This window comes from Triturus cristatus, chromosome 12 (genome assembly GCF_964204655.1).
Source record: "Triturus cristatus chromosome 12, aTriCri1.1, whole genome shotgun sequence".
NCBI classification, from domain to species: domain Eukaryota; kingdom Metazoa; phylum Chordata; class Amphibia; order Caudata; family Salamandridae; genus Triturus; species Triturus cristatus.
Genome location: NC_140595.1, coordinates 175,707,756 through 175,727,299, shown reverse-complemented (window position 1 = coordinate 175,727,299; position 19,544 = coordinate 175,707,756). Strand labels below are relative to the sequence as shown.

At 44.8% G+C, this 19,544-nt stretch overlaps 1 protein-coding gene across 2 annotated transcripts in view; it reads left to right on the top strand.

The window, feature by feature from the left end:
* Nucleotides 1–2,563: 2,563 nt before the first annotated feature.
* FCER1G (Fc epsilon receptor Ig) overlaps nt 2,564–19,544 on the top strand; it is a 246,634-nt gene continuing 229,653 nt past the window's right edge. The window contains exon 1 of one of the 2 annotated variants that reach the window (XM_085637448.1): nt 2,564–3,097. In XM_085637448.1, the coding sequence (XP_085493574.1) occupies nt 3,043–3,097 (55 nt within the window). In that variant the 5' untranslated portion in view covers nt 2,564–3,042. The remainder of the gene's footprint in view (nt 3,098–19,544) is intronic. The other variant, XM_085637449.1, reaches the window with a different exon arrangement.

The window sequence follows — 19,544 nt, the reverse complement described above, 5'->3', positions numbered from 1 at the left end:
GTTCCTCTCTTAATTTTGATGTTTTTTATATGTACCTTTGTGGCCCGTGATGTTAGCCTCTCATTGGTCTTTAATATGAATTTCATGTGATAAGGGGTTCCCACTCATGGAAGGATCGAATATGTATTATTTTAAGCTGTTGATTGTTTTGTTTTTATATTATGATGTATTTGATATGCACTCTTATGGTATTTTTTTATACCGAATAAAGTATTATTATTATTTTTGCTGGCCCCAAAGCAGGCAGCATATGTTAAAAGGGTTTGTGCATGGAGCAGAGAGGCCGTGAAGTTTGCGAACTTAGTTTGGTGTGTGTGCAAATCCTGCATTGTCGATCCCTGGTGAGTTGCACTACTATTTCTGAAATAAGGCCAATTGCGGTACCAGAGGGTGAGGCAGACTGACTTCAAAGGTCCTGTGACCTCAGTGACCAAGTCAATGTCACTCTAGGGTGTGTTGCTTCGTAAGCCTGCCCGCAAGACTGGGGGTGAACTTCAGCATGGATTGTGGTGGACAGGCCTTCAAGGGATAACCCACACTTGCCACTGCTAGGGCCCACCTTCTGGTGCTAAGACACCAGGGCTTCTACAATCTAGCTGGGCCTTCTAAGGTCAAGCATGGGAATGTGCTCCCTCAGGAGAGTGGTCTGGTGGAGTGGTCATGAACTTGGTTCCCCAGACCCAAATTCAGCAGCTCTGGCCATAGTGCCACTTCCTCTCCCACACTGAACACCATACCGCCCCCCTGAGAGAAACTCGCACTGCCTTCAGCTATAACTCAGTTGTGCTGCACTATAAACACCTGGATGTGACTCAATTCAAATTATGCACTAGACAAGTGATATGCTGCCTGAAAAAAAAGTAATAACATCTTGGAAAAATCAATTACTCATTGGGAATGCAAGATTAAGTAAAATATGTGAAATGTAAGCAGGAACAACGTGGTCTTAACAGGGCGCAACAAGGAGAAATGCTTTATTTCTCCTTGTTTTTGCTGTTTTCATGTGTGCTGCATTATGCAGCACACATTAAAACAGCAAAACCCCATGCATGATTGTTTATGTACAGTTAGGTGTTCCTTCCTGCACATAAACAGTCATTTAATAAATTACGAGTTGCAACTTCTATTTGTGCTGCACAAAGCAGCACTTTATACGGTGCAGCCCTACATTTCAGAAGTGGCAGAGTGCGGCGTTAAGCCAAGAAGGCTAACGCTGTGCTCTGTCACTTCTTTGTAAATATGCCCCGTTGTTTGAAGAAAGACGACAAAACAAAAGTGGCGCTTTACTGGCAAACTCTGTAAAGAGGCCCTAATGTGTTTGGTGTGAATAAAACCAATCTGGCCACTTTGTGACCACTCTGACTTGCTTTATTTAGTTATTTTTAGTATTTTGAACCATTTTTCTCTCTGCCCTGCGGCTGCCCTTTGGAATAGAAAAATGTCAGAAAAGACATTGTGGCATGCTGTGTCAGTATTTCTGCTCTGTTATCTCTATTTTTATGTAAATTGGTATTAGTAAGGCTATTGGTTCCCTCTAGTTCGGAACTCTGTTGTGCCTGTTTGAACGCTACCGGCAGAGGCGCAACTAGAGCCCAATTTCGGGGGGGGGCTAAGCAAAAATTTCGGGGGGGGCTGAACTTTAAGCAATCGGCAGAGTGGAGCTGCAGGGGCTCTTAGATGGGGTGAAACAACAGCAAGGCCTCATTAACATGCAAATGGTCTTTTAAAGACCTGTGAAGTGCTCGGGTGCGGCTGCTTTTTTGCCCGGGAAGGTGTCTCATCCCGGGCTGCCACACACGACGGGGGGGGCTGAAGCCCTTTGAGTCCAATGGGTGTTGCGCGCCTGGCTACCGGTCTTCGTGCTCCTGGGCCCTTGGTGCCCGCAGCTTATCTTCAGCCTACAAATAAAGAACTACTAAATTCTTTATGAGAAGCGTCTTCAATACATTAGAGACATTTGCAGCAAAAGGGTTCCTTTCTTTTTTTGGATCCATTTCACAGGGGAACAAATAAAGGGAAGAGAGAGTAAGAGCTGTTTCCTAAAGTCAGGGTTTTCAGCAATAGAGAAGGAGCGAGACAGAAAGAGGGGCAATAAGGGGAAGACTTGAGAGAGATGGGGGCAGCTGCCAGCGGCAGAGCAGAAGCGGACACTGTCTTCCCTGGACAAGAAGGAAGAGACAGGTTCCTTTTCCTTCTATGCCCACCCCGCCCGTCTTCGAACGGCCATAAATTGTTGAAACTTATCTATAAGCTTTCCCTATTTCTTTCGTCCTGGGACACATTTCTAAAAACAGAAAAGTAGGGGAACGGATTGCCTAAATTTTAAGAAGTAGGGGCACGTCGTGCCCTTCCGATCCCACCCACTTCGACCACTGCATGTAACTTGCATGATGGAGGTAACTATTAGCGGCGATACTACGTGTCTTTTCGGTCCTCTTTCAAGTGCTTGCCCTCCTTTTTCCGCAGCAGACCCCCCCCCCCCCCCCCCCCCCCCAATCTGAGGGATAGCCCGGGGCGCCACAAGCTCTAGCGACGCCTCTGGACAGCTACGCCCCTCTCCAATGCAGAGAGGCAGGGAGTGCAGGAGCGTGAAGGCAGGGGGATGGCTGACACAGGAAGAGACCGCGAGTGAAGAGACGCAACGGATTTATTGCGACATTGAACAAGCGAAGAGAGAGCGACGCGGCGAGGGTGTCTCGTAGCACAAACGGTACACTAAACCCATGGCTGCGACAACGCCTGTAGGCAGCTTTTTTTAGTACACGTTCCAATTCCCCAGAAAAGAGGAAAGAGCAGCTAGCTGGTGTGTGAGAGCGCGGTAGGAGGCCGCTTCCTGTGGCTGTCCGCGGTCAGTGCAGCGGCGGTGACTGTCTCTTTGACGTCTCCTGAGGAAGAGGCCGATCCGACGCCACCCACAGAGCACGCACTCACGTCCACTCGACGGGAGTGTCACATTTTACTGAAAGCGGCCTTCGCGGGACCTGCTCGCTCCCCTCAGAAACTTCAACTTTCGGACTTTGGCTGAAAGTGAATATTAGAGTTATGCAGGCGCGTCTCCCCATCCTCGCCCTGCTCCTGGCCGTCCTGGGACAAGCAGGTATGTTCCATACGGATAAACAGAAGGCAATAGCATCCGTTTTTTTTGCCCCTTTTATTACCTCGTCATCCACGCTGCTTAAAAATACTGCTTTTGTGCATATTTCGTGATAAACACGACGTACCACAACCACACGACTCCTCCAATTTGTGCACATTAAGAGAAATGTCTTGCAGATTCCTCGCTGGTTTTGGTCACTTTTTGCTACTCAGCTAGTTTATTGCTCCTTCTTTTTCTCTATTGTTTATTGGTCACCTTCGCAAGAAGAATTGTCGTGCACCTTCATATTCAGGCCTCTGCTGAATGCAGCATGCTAAGTGACGCAGACTGGACCCCGAGTGTGGCTCATTCAATCCTTCATCCTTCATGTGTGAATGTAGGGAGTGACATTGAACTGAGTAAAAGTGATACCTAATGTTACAAAGGTCTAAAAGCACGAAAGTTTGTACTCAACCCCTCAATCAATCAGGGTTGGTGAAGCGCAACTACTCACCAGTAAGGGTCTCAAGGCGCTGGGTAAATAACAAGCATTGGCATAGCCAATAGGTCTCGCCTTTGATTTGATTTGAATTTGTAAAGCGCTACGAATACCCAAAGGCGTCTTGGCGCTGGTGTCTGCACTACCAAGATCACAGAAAAGCATAAATGTTTTTTTAGCCAAGAGAAGCGAAAAGCCAGGTTTTTAAGTGCTTTCTAGAGATCATAAGGTTAGATTGTGACCTTCAATGCACTGGCATTTGGTTTCAGAGGAGACCCTTAGCATGCACAAAGCTTCTGCCACCCCAGGCGGCTTTACAGATCGTAGGGAGTTCCATGGTTTTTAGCAGAAGCAGATCGCAGACATCTTCTGGGGTGTACCATGTCATGTTGTCCCTCAGGTAGGACGGGCCTATTCCATGTAGGGCTTTGTGTGCCTTACAGAGTGCTTCAAATACGACTCTGCTCTTAATTGACAGCCAGCGAAGCTCCTTAAGCCCTTCAGTGGCAGATTCATGTTTCTGAAGGTTTTTCAAGAGACGGTTTTTCAAGAGACTGCGCCGGCGCTAGTTGTCAATGTGCGCCAGAGTATGTGCCCGATCACATTACAGAGGATCGGTTTGTAATGCGCCGTGATGTTGGCACAGACTTTGAGCTCTGTGTTTATGTGCGTTTGCATCTGTGCGCCTATTATATTAGCGCACAGATGCAAATGCACATAGACACAAACATACTCTGGCGCACATCGACATCTAGTGCCGGCGCAGTTATGCGTAATATAGCCCCAAGTGAGATTCCAAAAAGACCAGTCTGACCCAAAAAGAAGCGCACCGTCTTGTCGTAGTTCAATTGTAGGCATTGGCTTTCCATCCAGTTGACAATAGCTAACATATAGTTCTTCAATCTCATAGCTACCTCATCTTTATTTGGGTGAATGGAAACATCAATTTGCGTGTCATCCACATACGATATTGTGTTGAATCCAAAAGATCTAATCAGAGCGGTAAGTGAAGCAACATAGATGTTGAATAAAGTTGGGCTTAGTGAGGACCCCTGCGGGACCCCATATGGCAGAGAGAAGGCGCTGGAAGTAAAGTCTCCAAATGAGACAGACTGAGTTCTGTTACCGAGGAAGGTAGTCAAGAGATTAAGGGCATTATTCTCAATTCCTGTGTCCATGAGTCGGTGTTTCAAAAATCGATGACTTACGGTGTCAAATGCTGGGGATAGGTCCAAAACGACCACCGCAGCCTTTCCACCACCATCTACTATTCCACAAATCTCCTCAGTTAGCACCACCAGAGCGGATTACGTACTGTGCGACTTTCTAAAACCGAACTGCGATCCATCTAGCTTCCCATTCTGCTCTAGAAAGTCAGAGAGAACCACATTAAGGTGTGTCTGCAGGATTTTTGCTGCTGGTTCTGGAAGCCTAGAGATGGGATGATAGTTTTTCTCTTCTATAGGACCTGGTGTAGTTTTTTTAAATTGAGGGATCGAAGCTCTTTTCCAGTCCGAAGGAAAAATACCTGAGTCCAAGTTATTGTTCAGTGAGTGGAGGGGCCAGAGAACTGGCCAGGTCATGAAAAATGTTCACAGGACAGGGATGAGTTAGGTCCCAGTCTTGGTAAATGTTATCATCTGAGCTACCTCGTCAATTGTAAGAGATGGAAAATTCCTCCAAGTTTGGAGGTTGTTATTGGCAGCTGCTGTTATAGAGTTTAGGGTATTTTCCATTTTTCCTGCCTTGAAAACCTTGCAGACATCTACTACCTTATCCTTAAAAAATTGGATATATTATCGCAGACGTTTTGAGTAGTGACCAGTGTTTTTGCATTCGGGGGGTAGGAGAACAGTTGGACTTTTCTAAAAAGTTCCTTAGAGGAATTGCTGGCCGTATTAATTTTGTCCATACATTTTTTTGTGTTTTCAACTATTATCTCTGCCTTGTAATCAGATAGAAGCTTCTTCTGTTTTACTTTCTCAGCCAGTATATCATTGGTCCTTCATATTTTTTCTTTCCTCCCGCACAATCCTTTTAACCCCTTAAGCCAAGGGGAGTACCATCCTGCTCTGGGTAGAGAACCTGTTTGAGAGAGGCCAGAATATTAGCTCCCTCCACAATCCATACAGAGAAGTTATCTCCTAATGGAGTGACCTCCCCCATCACAAAGAGACAATTCCAGGACAGCTGCTAGTTCAATTCTGACCTTACAAGTGTTTAGCCAGACCTATTGGCTTTGCTAATGCCTTTAAGGTGTTATAGAGCAGCATGTTGAAAAGATATATTAAAAAAATTGTTATAAGTATTTTTGTTACCTTATATATGACTTTTTACTGATATTTACAGATAAATGCAGACATTTGTTTTCCTATCAGTAATTATTTTTAAACCTGGATAAAAACAGAAATTAGGTTGTTTATACAGTGACTCTAAATGCTATCAGTCATGACAGCCAGGCCAATAGCCGTGCAGAATGATAAGTGAGGGGGGTTAAAAAAGAAAAATATTTTAGTAATAAGGTTTAAACAGTAGTGGATGTGCATGAGGGTGATACTAAAATGTGGCTGTTTTCATATAGATGTACTGTCTTATCATCTGTTCGTTCATATCGTTGAAACCTGTTCAATTATGAATGTACATTTATCAATGAAATAAATGTGGAGCTATACTAGTTTCAACTTCATTATTTCACAAAACCTAAAATAAATACGGATAAATACTGATATGTGAAAAATTAATATTAAAAATACAGACGGGAGGTAAAAAAAAATAAGCAAAGAAAAATAAGCACCTTAAAACCGGGAGCCCTTCTAATATATAACCTAGAAGACATAATGTACAACTGAATGACACTATTAGGAAAAGAATTAACATAAAAAATGTCATCTAGTCTTTGTGCCCTTGTAATGCTGACAAACTGAACCCAAAGGTATAGGCGCACTTTAAATAAGTACCCAATAAAGCACACAAGGATATATATATATATATATATATATATATATATATATTTATATATTATATATTTTTTATTTTTTTTACTAGAGGACTTTCTTTAGCTGAGTTAAAGGAATGGAGCATGGGAGACAAACAGCAGAAAGGAAGGTGCAGCCGTATGTACAACCAGCTGGAGTTTTCTGCGACTGTTTGTACCGGCTGATGGGAAACCAACTACGATGTATTATAAAAGTAACGTTCCAGCGGAGGAAGGAGCGAGACGCCTGGTGAACACACGCAGGCACTGGCGAGAGTACGTCAAGAAAATGCATACAGCAAAATCGACACAGCACAACTAAAACGCGTCATAGAAAGTTCAGGCGGGGGTTAGATATACCAATTCAGTGGTACAAGTTTCTAAAGCATTTTGTAAGCAGTTGTATTTTGTTAAAACTCGAGCCAAATGTGTAGGGGCACTTAAAATAAGTTCGAGTTAAAGTCACATTCCTGCGGGGGGAGGAAGTATTGAGTAACTGTATTACCACACGCAGGGACTTGAGAGACGACGCAGAGGAAATGCATACATTGAAAGAGACAGAGCACAACTAAAACATGGGCATGTGAAAATATAAAGTTCGGGTGGAGGTTACATATAAGAACTTGGTGGTGCGTGCTGAATTTTTTTTTTTTAAGCATTTGTATTTTGCACTAACTTGACCCTAAGGTCTAGGAGCACTTTAAATAAGCACAAGTTAAAGTCACATTATTGTGGGGGTGGTGGTGGGGGGGGGGGGGGAGGTTTGAGGATGCATAGTAACACACGCAGAGACTAGAGATAGTTCGCTGAGAAAATGCATCCAGCAAAACAGACATAACACAATTACACGGCCACGTCCAAATAGGAAGGTTTTGCGGGTGTTAGATATACCAACTTTGGGTATGGGTTTCAAAAACATTTTGCTTGATTTCATGCCGAAGGGTTAGATGCACTTTAAATAAGCACAAGTTAAAATCACATTCATGAGGAGAGAGTACGCTGAACGCATACTGCAAAAGAGACACCGCACAACTAAAACATGGCAAAGTGAATATTGAATGTTCTGGCGTGGGTTAAATATACATACAAAAAACATTTTAAGCCGTTTTGTTTTGCACAAACTTGAGCTAAAGGTATTGGAGGACTTAAAACAAGACCAAGTTAAAGTCACATTCATACCGGCGGAGAAAGGATCAAGGAGCTGCATTAACTCAAGTGGCGTTTCCACCATATTTAAAGATAAAGCGTGGCGTGTTGTTCTGATCATAGGAATCATGAAGACTTCAGACAGACAGCCAAAGTTGCAACCACAGCTAAATAAAAAAAAAAAAGAGTGTGCCGAAAGTATACAAATGGCCGATAGTGAAAGGGTCCATGTAGCAGGGCGGGAGCAAAACAGCCAAAAGGTGGGACAAATGTAAACATTCACCAACAACAGCAAAGACATTTTGAAAGTCAAAGGAAACAACCAATAATAAGCACTAATGTTCAAAGCCCATAGAGTGAATACTGCATGCGCGCTGCCTAGGCTCGACCTAAAAAGCAAGCAAACGATTCTTTCTTAAGTGCTTTGTATCAACTTGGTTATAAATCACTCCAATTATTTTTATTAACATGGAAACACTTGAATCCATACACTACCTGTGCTTGTTTTAAATCTATTTTTAAGTATGTTTGAACAGCACAGCTGTCTGCAAGATGTATGGTTAATAATAATTTTAAATATGCTTTGAGTGGTCCTTGGTTTCACCCAAGAGGAGAATTATTCTTTCACCTCTTACTATTGGCTTATTGGTGTATCATTCCGCCTCCCAGGATGTGCTTTCACTGGAATGTGTGTGAGACTTTTTTTTACATCCGAAACATACACTCAATCATCATGCTGTTTGCCATGTACCGTTCTTTATCTCATATATACTTCCTATACCCAAAACTATCCTTTTTCTACCTTTTTCACTTAGCAGCCTTTATTGTGATAATCAGCGTTTGTGCATGTGAGTAACACTTGCGAATATGTCTACATGTGATGGCAAATCAGAGCAAGACCTGTTGGCTAGGCCAATGCCTGTTTTGTATATTATACATGTATGATCTGCTGATATATGCTATTCCACAGCTTTGTAGAGCTTCCAGTCTCCTGCAAGGTGCCTTCAATGTAGCACAATAGTTTGTGAAGCTCCACCCATATTTTGGTGGGGCTCATAGCATGCATTGATCCTCCAAGTCATAGCCATTTCTTTCCAGTTCTCCATACAGGGCTGGACTGGTGGTAGTGGGCACTGGGCGTTTTCGCGTTGGGCTGGAAGGGTGGGGGCTGGTTTTGCAGCAGTGCTGCAATGTCGGTCCCCTGTAACAAAAGCGGCAGCAGTGCTTCAAACTAACGCCCCCTGGGGCAGTTGCTTCTCACTAGGACTCACTCCCCCTGCCATCTCCCCCTCCCCCCGGGCTGGTCCTGCTGAATTACCAGGGCTGGTTTGTGTTCCCAGTCCGAACCTTACTCCATACATTTCATCCTGGCCAGATATCCGTGGTGGTCCCTCATCCAACTGATTACTTTCCATAGTTTGGCTCTTACTACGGGGTTTGGTGGCCACTCCTTGCTCCTGGCCAAATGGCTTGTGGCATTTGAATGGGAAGTTTATATATATTAAACAACGGAAGGGTGTGTGATACAAGAAAAAGGAAAAAGTAATCTTAAATATACACATATATATAGACATATAAGTGTACATGCACATGTACATACATGTGTAACAAATCACTCAAATTTGATAAAAGAACCCTCACTCACCAACCTGGTTGGTGACATGCTTCATCATAGGGTTCCACCAGAGATGCCTACTGCATCCCTGGTGTGCTTCAACGCTTCATTAGAGCGGAGCTCAGTGATGGTTATGTGCTTATCAAAAATTGTGTGATAAGTGAAAAAAAGTGCAAAGGTTTTAACCAAAATAATTTTAATGGCGGAAAAGCCCAGCACTAATAAAAACCGGTGAAATTGGATGTTGCTCGCTGGTTTGAATTGAGGCGGGCACACCTACTCACTTAAAGGGACAGAAAGTTACTTCATTAGGTCTACTAACCCCAAAATGTCTTGGGCTTTCCATTCAAATCATCGAAAAACAACAAGAGAGAGAGAGGGCGAAGAACCACTCTTAGTCCCCCTAGACAATGAATATTAAACAACGCTTAAGTTTCCAGGGAATTAAAGGTTTGCAGTGAGTGGGAGGAAATGTAATACTACAAACCAACCACTAGCCCACCATTTAACAATCTGCACCTCCCTAAATTACCTGGACACCCTGAACCTTTAATACAAACATATCACTAATTGCTTGATGACCTTAATTTCCTGCATTTGTTCTTTCATTGTTTTTTTCCTTTCTTATGACCTGCATTTATTTGTTCCTTGTTATTTTTATTTTATTTTTATTTTATTGCATTCCACAAAGTGCTCTCTGCCCAAGCTCTTGAGCGCTATATCAAGAACCAAAAATTGACAAAAAATGAAACCAGATCTGCACTCCACCATTACGGGCGTGCTCAGTGGCTCAACACTCATCGTTATCGATTCCTCTGTAGTGAGCAAGAATCTCCCTCAAAAATATCAGAAATGAAAACAGAGCTGTTGGCACTGGTATCCTTTTCCTCATTTTACAGGACAGCACACAGAGGTTTTATTTTTTTATATATATATTCAGAGCTCACTTCCCTTCGCTCTTTGTGGGTACGCTGTGGTGAGTACGCATGTGGGATTTCCCAATTAGTGCTGTCACCCAATGCGACCTTCTAAATTCATGAGAAATTATTTTTGGTTACGTTTCATAATATTTAGCTGAATGCTGATGCTGCACAAATGCTCCTTCAAGAAGCAGAAAGTGTCTCTCACAGCAATGGGTCGGACGGGAAAGTGCCTCATGATTGTTTTTGTTCGAATTAGATTGTCAATAACAAATGGAGGTGGCCACGCTGGCCTGTTCCCCGGGGGTTAGGTAGGAGACAGAAGTCCTTCTCATTAGAGTTATATATTTGTATATAGCACTTTTACCAACCTGTAGTTTCAAACCCATCAATAATAGTGTTTGTTTTCACTAATAAATACATTATTCAAGCATTTGTTTGGAATTACAATCCAGTATTGTGAAAGAACACATTTGGTCAAATAGTCACAATACAATTTGGTTTGAAACTCAGCAAAGTCCTGTTAGAGGATGTGATAAAAAAATACTGACGGGGCTAGGTGTTCTGTCGGTCAAGAAATTTGAGGGAAATTGACGAATGATCTTGGCGTGTTTTGTCTGAAGTGCGATCGTTGGTGAATCCCTATTGGTTCTGAGTGATCTCCTTTGGCTGCAGGTATTTAGTTCTCTCACTATGCAACTATAATGCGTTGCTTCAGATGGTGATGGATATTGAAACTGATATAAGGCTCAGACTTTACTTGCTGATTGACTGTACATATGAGGATTCTGTTAAATTTTTTTCAGGGAATTTACACTCCTCCTGTGCTGTCGTATGTGTGATTCTGGTGCTCTGCCAGTTAGGCCAATGCCTTCACTGTTCCTTACACAGATTAAGGCGACATATTTTATAAGCCGATAAAGTTCTTCATTGTTTCCTTCTGCTCCACATCTATGACACAACTTTCCAATATTCATTTTTACAGAATGCCAATTGTGAGATAGAAGGCCCCAAAATAATTTAGCAGTCTCCCTATGATAAACTTTGGCCTTACATCGAACACCATATTTGCTCCGTATAGAGATATACGGAATGGTCTATTTTCAGTTTAACGTGATGTCCTGATCCTCTGCCAAAAGAATTCTTACAACTTCATCTAAATAGCAGAAAAAAGAGAAGGCGGCTAATTATATCGCTCGCAGGCTGGGACATTACTTTCCACTCTTGTGTTTCTGCTGACATCGCCCTGGAGGAGCTGACCGGCAAATCTTGAAGAACGAGTGTTTGTCAGGGGGAATCATTCTGTTGGGACTGCGAGGACCAGCGCACTTTGCGCCCTGCTTATCCACTGCACCTGAGTCCTCTTCCCGACCCCTCCCTCACAAGGCACTTAACGCCTCGCGGCCCCCGCTTCGCGGGAGCCGCTCGCAGGCTGGGACATTACTTTCCACTCTTGTGTTTCTGCTGACATCGCCCTGGAGGAGCTGACCGGCAAATCTTGAAGAACGAGTGTTTGTCAGGGGGAATAATTCTGTTGGGACTGCGAGGACCAGCGCGCTTTGCGCCCTGCTTATCCACTGCACCTGAGTCCTCTTCTCGACCCCTCCCCCTGACTGATTTAGGCACGCGTAGTCCCGCGTGAGCAGTACCCGTGCGGGACGCAAACCGGGGCGAAGACCGGTGAAAGAGCGGGCCGTTTGAGGCCGTTCGAGTACGGGAGAGCTAGGGCCAGGGCCACTCCCTCTGCTCAAAAAGTGTTTGCCGTTCATTGAACCAAGGACTGGAGCTCTGGATCATGACCGCCAGAGAAACACGGAGCAAATCCGCGCTGGCCGCTGGGACGGCAACAGGTACTCTGGACATGTACTTTGCTAAGGCAGGATCGCTGCTGATTGATGAAATAACCACCCTACAAAGGCGTATTTCACAAGAAATTGACTGGGTTAGGAGATCTTCTCTGGGACCCCTTGCACAGGCCATCTCCCCAGTACAAATGCCGGAACGTATTATAATAGATGCTGGGGGGAAAACTGGTATACCTGTTCTATCTGATTCAAACAGCTCAACCACATCTATCACAGACTGTGATATCTCTGCCCCTGTAGAGCTCAGTATACTACCCCCTCCACTCCTAGCCTCCCTCCACCCCAAATTATTCCTAAAGCAAGTATCCCCGTCAAGGTCTCCATCACTGACAGGATTCACTCGATTGTGCAGCCAATACAGGGGGAGCGGGAGGGAGCAATCCCGAAAAGAAAAAGAAGGGCGCAAAACACAGGGGGGCAAAAGCCCAAGATTTTAAAGCACAATCTGATGGGGGAAGATAACCAACAAGGTCCAGTTTGTAAGGGGTCAGATTCATCCTCAACAAAAAGAGCACTCCGCCCCCATACCCCGGCCCAGACATCTCCTAGTCACAATGTTACACTCCGACAGGAGATTTTCACTCTTTCGGATATCAATTCTCTCATGAGGAAAATGTTTAATCCCCTAGAAGATCGCCTTGCAAAGCTGGAAATATGTTTAGTCAACCTCCAAAAGGGAATTGACCAATTAGTGGATGCTTCAAAAATAGATAGCCAATACATGAAGCCTTCATTAGCACATCCAGACAAGGAAGGTTGCCCTCCACTAAAGCTTATACAAACACACTACCCCAGATTACCCAGTCCAGAAACCCGAAAGTTACAGGCACCATCTTGTATAGCAAATATTAGTCCCCACGAGATGATAGCGGCACCTGTAACACGGGCACAGGGTAACGGTACAAAATATAGGCCAGTCAATTTACCCCCGGAGGCCATCCCGTATACAGTTATTTTAGCTGGCATTCCGGAATTAAAACCATCTACCAGAGAACCTATGGAGGCTCTAAAAAATAAGGTAATCCACTGGCTCTCCACTAATAGGCCTCTCCCTGAAGGTATTCATAGTGAGGTCCTCATGGTGAGGAGAGTTCCGTGGTTAGGTAACACCAGAAAAACCATTCATGGAGACGGTGTACTGATTAACTTTAGGGACCCTCGCACAGTCTCACATATATGTAGCTGGCCTTGTAACGCCCTGGGGACTTCTATCCAATCCCTTCCCCTTTCATTCTTCTACCCGTCCATCACTAACGAGCAGGAAAAGGAAGGGTGGGAATTAATAGGCAGGAGAAGAGGTAGAGGGGTCCAAGGATAAGAAGGGATTACCCTACTCTTGGTTTTCCCCGACATGACTATCCTCCCACCTACAACAGGTTTAGTACCCTAGACATGGTGGATTGACCGAGTACGACGGGGGGTGGAGTGGACCAGACTCAAAATAAGATCAAAAGATTCAACAAACGTTCAGGAATCCCCACGGTGAAGGATCACCCTGAGTTCAGCCAAGTCAATGGAGAGGGATGTGTAGGGACTATCAGTCCTTCACACAACATGCCCAAGGTGATGGCTCCCCAAGCAGATTGCTTTGATTTTAATTCATCATGGGGGATGCACTCTGGCGTGGTTGCGCCCCCAAATCTACAAACTGAGATAAGCAACCTCCCCTCGCTCAAGATTCTATCCTGGAATGTGGCGGGCATAGCCAATAAATTGAACAACCCGACCTGGAGTTCCTTTATTGAGGATAAAGACATATGCCTGTTCCAGGAGACTTGGGCGAGGGAAGATGTCACCTGTATGGGTTTTGCAACATTTTCCATACATGCAACATGGGGGGGAAGAGGGCGCCCCTCGGGAGGCCTTGCAATTTGGGTGGCTACTGACCTGGGATGCAGGGCCGCCGTCCTCCTATCGAATACGGAGGACATCTTAGTTGTACTGCTGGAATGGCCAAACTCGAAAACTCTCCTGCTGATAAATGTCTATTCCAGGCCAGTCAATATCACACAGGAGTCGCGTACCATCGAGGAGCTCGCGCTCGCCCTTAATGAAATCCCGGATGGTACCCCTTTTTTAATAGGAGGCGACTTCAATTGCCCCTTTGAGCCCCTTTCAGGTACTCTGGAAGGCTTGGCCCAGGAGGAGGACCTGAGGTGGTCTATACCTCCCTCGCAGGCACCGGCCCCAAGAACATGGCCCCCTTTGGCCTTACAGATCACATCCCTAACCTTGAAATATGGTCTTCGGGCTTGCAACGGAAGGCTAAATTCCGACATCCCTCCAAGGTGCACCTTCAATAGAGTGGGCAGGGAGTCAAGACTTGATTATGTCCTGGTTCCATTGACCTCTTGGTCACACATTAGAGATTTCTGGGTGACAGCTAGGGAAGATAGCGACCACAATGCTTTGGAATTAATTTACGATCATCCTGGGCTTGAGGTCAGGGGGCAACAAAGGGAGGCTTCCGAGGAGGGCCTAGTCCTTGAGAACAACAGACGCAGAGTGAAGTGGGAGAAAATAGCTTCCCATCCAGGGAAGATACCCAAGCTGTATGCGCGGGTAATTCCCATACTTGAAAAGGTCCAGGCACTCAAGGCATCACCCAGGGCGCACACATACAACTGGGGCAGATACACGAAGATCTTGCCAAACTGGTCTCCGAACTTTTAACCAGTAGACCAAAAAGGGTTAACGGAAGCACCGCTGGCCCCCTCTGGTACATCAGTGCCTGTCGCAAGGCAAAAACCGACCTTATGACTTCGATCAAAGCGGGAAAGGGAAGCGTGGAAATAAGGGCAAGGAGATCGGCTTTTAAGATCTTGACTTCCAACGCTAAAAGCGAATGGGAGCATGAAAGGTGGGAAAAACTTACTACCTGCCTGGCTTGTGGAGATTCGCGCAAATTTTGGCGCTGTGTCAACACAGGCTCTGATGAGTTGGCCTCTGCCATAGAGCCTAACATTTCAGCTAAGGCATGGCAAGACCATTTCCAGTCCCTTTACAAATCACCTGAGGGCGACAGGGTAAACTCCACCCAGCTGCCCAGTTCTACTCGGAATGGGGTACCGTTCACACTAAGGGAGGTCCGAGAGGCCATTGCCGGGCTGGCATCAGGAAAGGCACCAGGCCTGGACAGCTTGCCGGGCGACTTATTCAAGCAGGAACTGGACGTCTGGGCACCCTATCTTATGATTCTCTTTAATGCCATCTCGGGAGGCATGGTCATGCCTGGTACTTGGCTGGGCGCAGAGATCGTCCCAATATTCAAAAAGGGCTCACCTCTGCTCCCAGCCAACTACAGACCCATCAGCCTCATCGATGTGCCACAGAAGATTTTTGGTAGACTCATGCTAAAGCGCCTCCAAGATTGGATTGAAGAACGTGCGATCATGAGCCCATATCAAGCATGGTTCAGAAGGGGTATTTCCACTATCGATCAAATCTTTTGTTTGAATCTTTTATACTGGAAGACTGTTTTGATCGAGGGCGGCAGCCTATACACGGTGTTCGTGGATTTGCGAGCCGCCTTCGACTTAGTGCCCAGGGATAAACTATGGGCTGTCTTAGTGGACCTCGAGGTTCCCGCTGATATCCTATTAATCTTGAAAAGACTACACCAGGGAAATTTTGCCAGGGTGAGATGTGGAAGAGGAGGCACTCTTTCGGATGCTTTCCCCGTTGACAGGGGGGTTAGGCAGGGTTGTGTGCTTGGACCGACCCTTTTCTGCCTCTTTGTCGGGGTTATTAACCATCTCAACGAGCTGAGTAACATCGACGCCCCCAAGCTGGTTGGCAGCAGGGTTTCTGCTATTATGTTTGCAGATGATACCCTGCTGCTCTCCAAATCCCCCATGGGCTTACAACGGGTCCTGGACGGATTTGCGAGTTTTTGTGCGAGCCACGGATTGGAGATTAATGCTGCAAAAACCAAGTACATGATCTTCAACCCGCCCTCCTCAACACGCGCGAATCCCTCTATAGGGTCCTCCAGATTAGAGAGGGTTTACACGTTCGAATATCTGGGGGTAACAATCAACCAGTCCATGATGTGGGACTCACATAAAACTAAGGCAAACTTGAAATTGTCTCAGCTGGTGGCATTGCCTGGATGACAAAAGGATTGACTTACAGGCCATTTGGCCCCCGCCTCCAAATTTACAAAATCCAGGCAAGAGGGGCAGTGACCTATGGAGCCGAAATTTGGGGGCACGCTGCCGGCCAGAAGATGCAGGTCACGGAGAACAACTTCATAAGGCAATTGGCAGCTTTACCGACTGGTACCCCTCTTCTCCCACTCAGATTAGATCTGGGCCTAAGGCCGATTTCAGAGGAGTTGGGTCTTAAACCCATAACTTTTTGGTGTAAAATATGGAGCTCGCCGGAACTTTTTAACTATAGAGCTGAGCTGTTAGAGATTTTGCGTTTTCCTAAAACTGCACAAATCCCATGGCTAAGATATATTAAGAAAACTTGCGAGTTACTAGGTAGACCGGAATTGTGGTCCGATCCAGGGATTGCATGTCCCAGGATCTCATGTAAATCCATCTCTAAGGCTTATTATGAGCATCATTTACGCGCTGCAATTACGAGCGCACAGGAGGGGTCTCTAACCGAACACTTCCTGGGCTTTACAGACTCTAACCACCTAGAGCTTACATTTGATGATATAGGCCCTTCACTAACAAGGAAGTTATACTTGCAATGGCGTTATAGTACTCTCCCCCTTAGGGCGCATACAGCTCACTGGACACACTCCCACTCTACAGTCCAATGCCCCGCTTGCGCGTACCCGCGAGAGACTGACTTGCATATCATATTCTTTTGCCCAGCTTACCAAAGAGCAAGGAACTACTGGCTTCGCCCACTCCTTAGAAATCTGGGCTTTAGGCAGCATTTGCCAGCTTTCAGAATACTGAAAACAGATCTATCTGCCCCAATTGTTTTTGCTGTTGCAAAATTTTTAACTTCAATGTGGATTATTCGTACTCATTGTATTAAGCCAACACAGTTGAATGAACTTTCTTGATGATTTTAGTCTAATTGTTCTGCGACTAATTTAAACTGAACTATGTTTGCTAATTTTATTGTGCATAACTTTTATGTGTATATGTCGCTCTCTTTTATGGTCCTAGTGACCGAAATAAAGATGAAATGAAATGAATTATATCCTTTGTAGACACCTCACTTTACCTTGAATCGATTAGTCCTCTGCTCCTATATCGGCATGGGTCAAATCGTGTTTTTTGCGTGCTTGTTTGATTCGAACATTGCAAGAGGTAGGTATATTGTTCATTGAGATGCAAGGCCTGTTACGACAGCTTGAATCACTCTATGAGAATGAGTGCAAGAGTTGTACCTGGAGGCTGGTGAGCTATTACTGTGTGTTTCATGGCTAATGAAGGAGTAAGGAAAGAATTTTTATGAAAAGGGAAAAAGGCGCACCTCTGAAATTAAAGCGGCTCTGGACCCTGATCCTGACTCTGATACCTCGACCGACAAAAATTTGAGATTAGAGTGCAAGAAAGGTTCTGTTTTCCAAGAACCACCCAAAAAGCATATATGTCTTTTCACTATATTTATATTAAATGATGTTGTCTGACTTTACAATTCGCAACCACTTACAACAATAAATATTTCATAAAAAATGCTAACGATATAAAAACCCAAATGTGAATAGTGGAATGCTTCCAAAAGTCTTAGTTGCTGGCAATTTCTCAAATACACTTTCCAGTCCATTATTTGTATTTCCTCACCATGCTGCTTCAAAAACAGGCCAGTAATATGCAACTCGGCCTTCATCCTTCCCTATTAGGAGCATTCCAAGCCCCACTGTCAAGCCAGATCCCAGACCAGTTTCAGCCTATTTAGGCCTGATCAATATGGTACAGCAACAATCTAAAAAAGATTTGCAGAAATGGTACGAATACAAATCAACCCATAGAAAAAAATACTAACGACAATATACACCTTTGTGTCTTTCAATGCGCCTCTGAGCCTCTTAACATTGTACTAGTGCTATGGGCAGAGATCAATTTAATGCACTTATAATTCTTCAACCCTTAACAAAAAGCACAAAGGCCAATAGCTGGTGCCAATTGTTTTCAAACTTCTTTATATATTTAAGAACTATTTTATTACATTTTTAAAATATATATATTTTTAAAAATTCTATCAAATTTATTTGAGCCTGTCCTGAACAAAATATTATGTATTGTTTTGTAAATTGTAATGTATGAGACCACCCATAGTTTTTAAGGGCTCTTCAGGACCAGCCCACCAGAGGTCTAAGATCAGATTCTCCCAGAACTACCTCTGAAAGCTTCCAACAGAGCACACAGCACTCTCAAGGCTCATCCCGTCCAGGAACTTTCTCATGTGATTAACTTCTCAAAGAACCCACAATGCTTAAAATCCTGCCTATTCCAGTACAACATCTTGCCCCATTAAATGTAAATTCAGTAGCGTTGCAAGGATGCCAAGGGCCCTGGTGCAAGCAATGAAAATGGCCCCTTTAACTGCTATTGGAGTAGTAAAATACCTCAATTATCAAGATCCAGTGAGCCCGGTGCCCTGCACCTGCTGCACCAGTGGTAGCTACGCCCTTGTGTGAATTCCCTGTCTTTGGTCATAATTCGCTGTTACTATATCAAGTATGCAAGTAGAGCTGTATTTGTTTGTCAACGCACCAGAAGATAACATAGTCCTGCACCCTGTCTGAATCCGTTCTTAATAGAAAATCAGAATGATGCCAGCGAAGACAAGGAGGAAACTATCAAGACGGAGACCAAACATTTTGCTGATGGAATTCAAGTTGGGTATACGGGTGGGAGGGCTGATCACATAGAGAGCTACAGATGCATAGTGGGAGTCACGGGACAGAGCCCATCCCACTGGAGCAAGGTCCACCAGACCCTCCTTCCGGGGAGAGCTCCACCCAACCATTCACCGGTCTCTATATGCCCAGTGCTCCCTAGGTATACTAGGTAGAAATCACACGTGAAAAAAACATTGGCCAATCCCATTGTTTTCTCATTTGTCTGTGCAGCTGAGTATTTGTATATATAATCCCTCAACACCCATCTATTACACAGTGACGTAGCAAGGGGGGTGGAGTTGTCTGCCCCGGGAGCCACGAGTTTTGGGGGCGGTGGCACTTTTACCCTCGTCATCTGTCTCCACCCCCCTTCTTACCTGCGGCCGTTGCGGGGCGGCAAACACAGGGACTGCCACAGACGTCAAAAGGTCTAGCTACGCCACTGCCCCTACAATCTACCACTGCATCATGGGTGTAATTATGTGGTTTTAGTAAAAAAACAGACCTCCTTTGGATCTATATATTTCACCAGCCAATAATCCACACAGACCTCACATTAACAGACCTCACATTAACAGGATGTGAGGTCTGTGTGGATTATTGGCTGGTGAAATATATAGATCCAAAGGAGG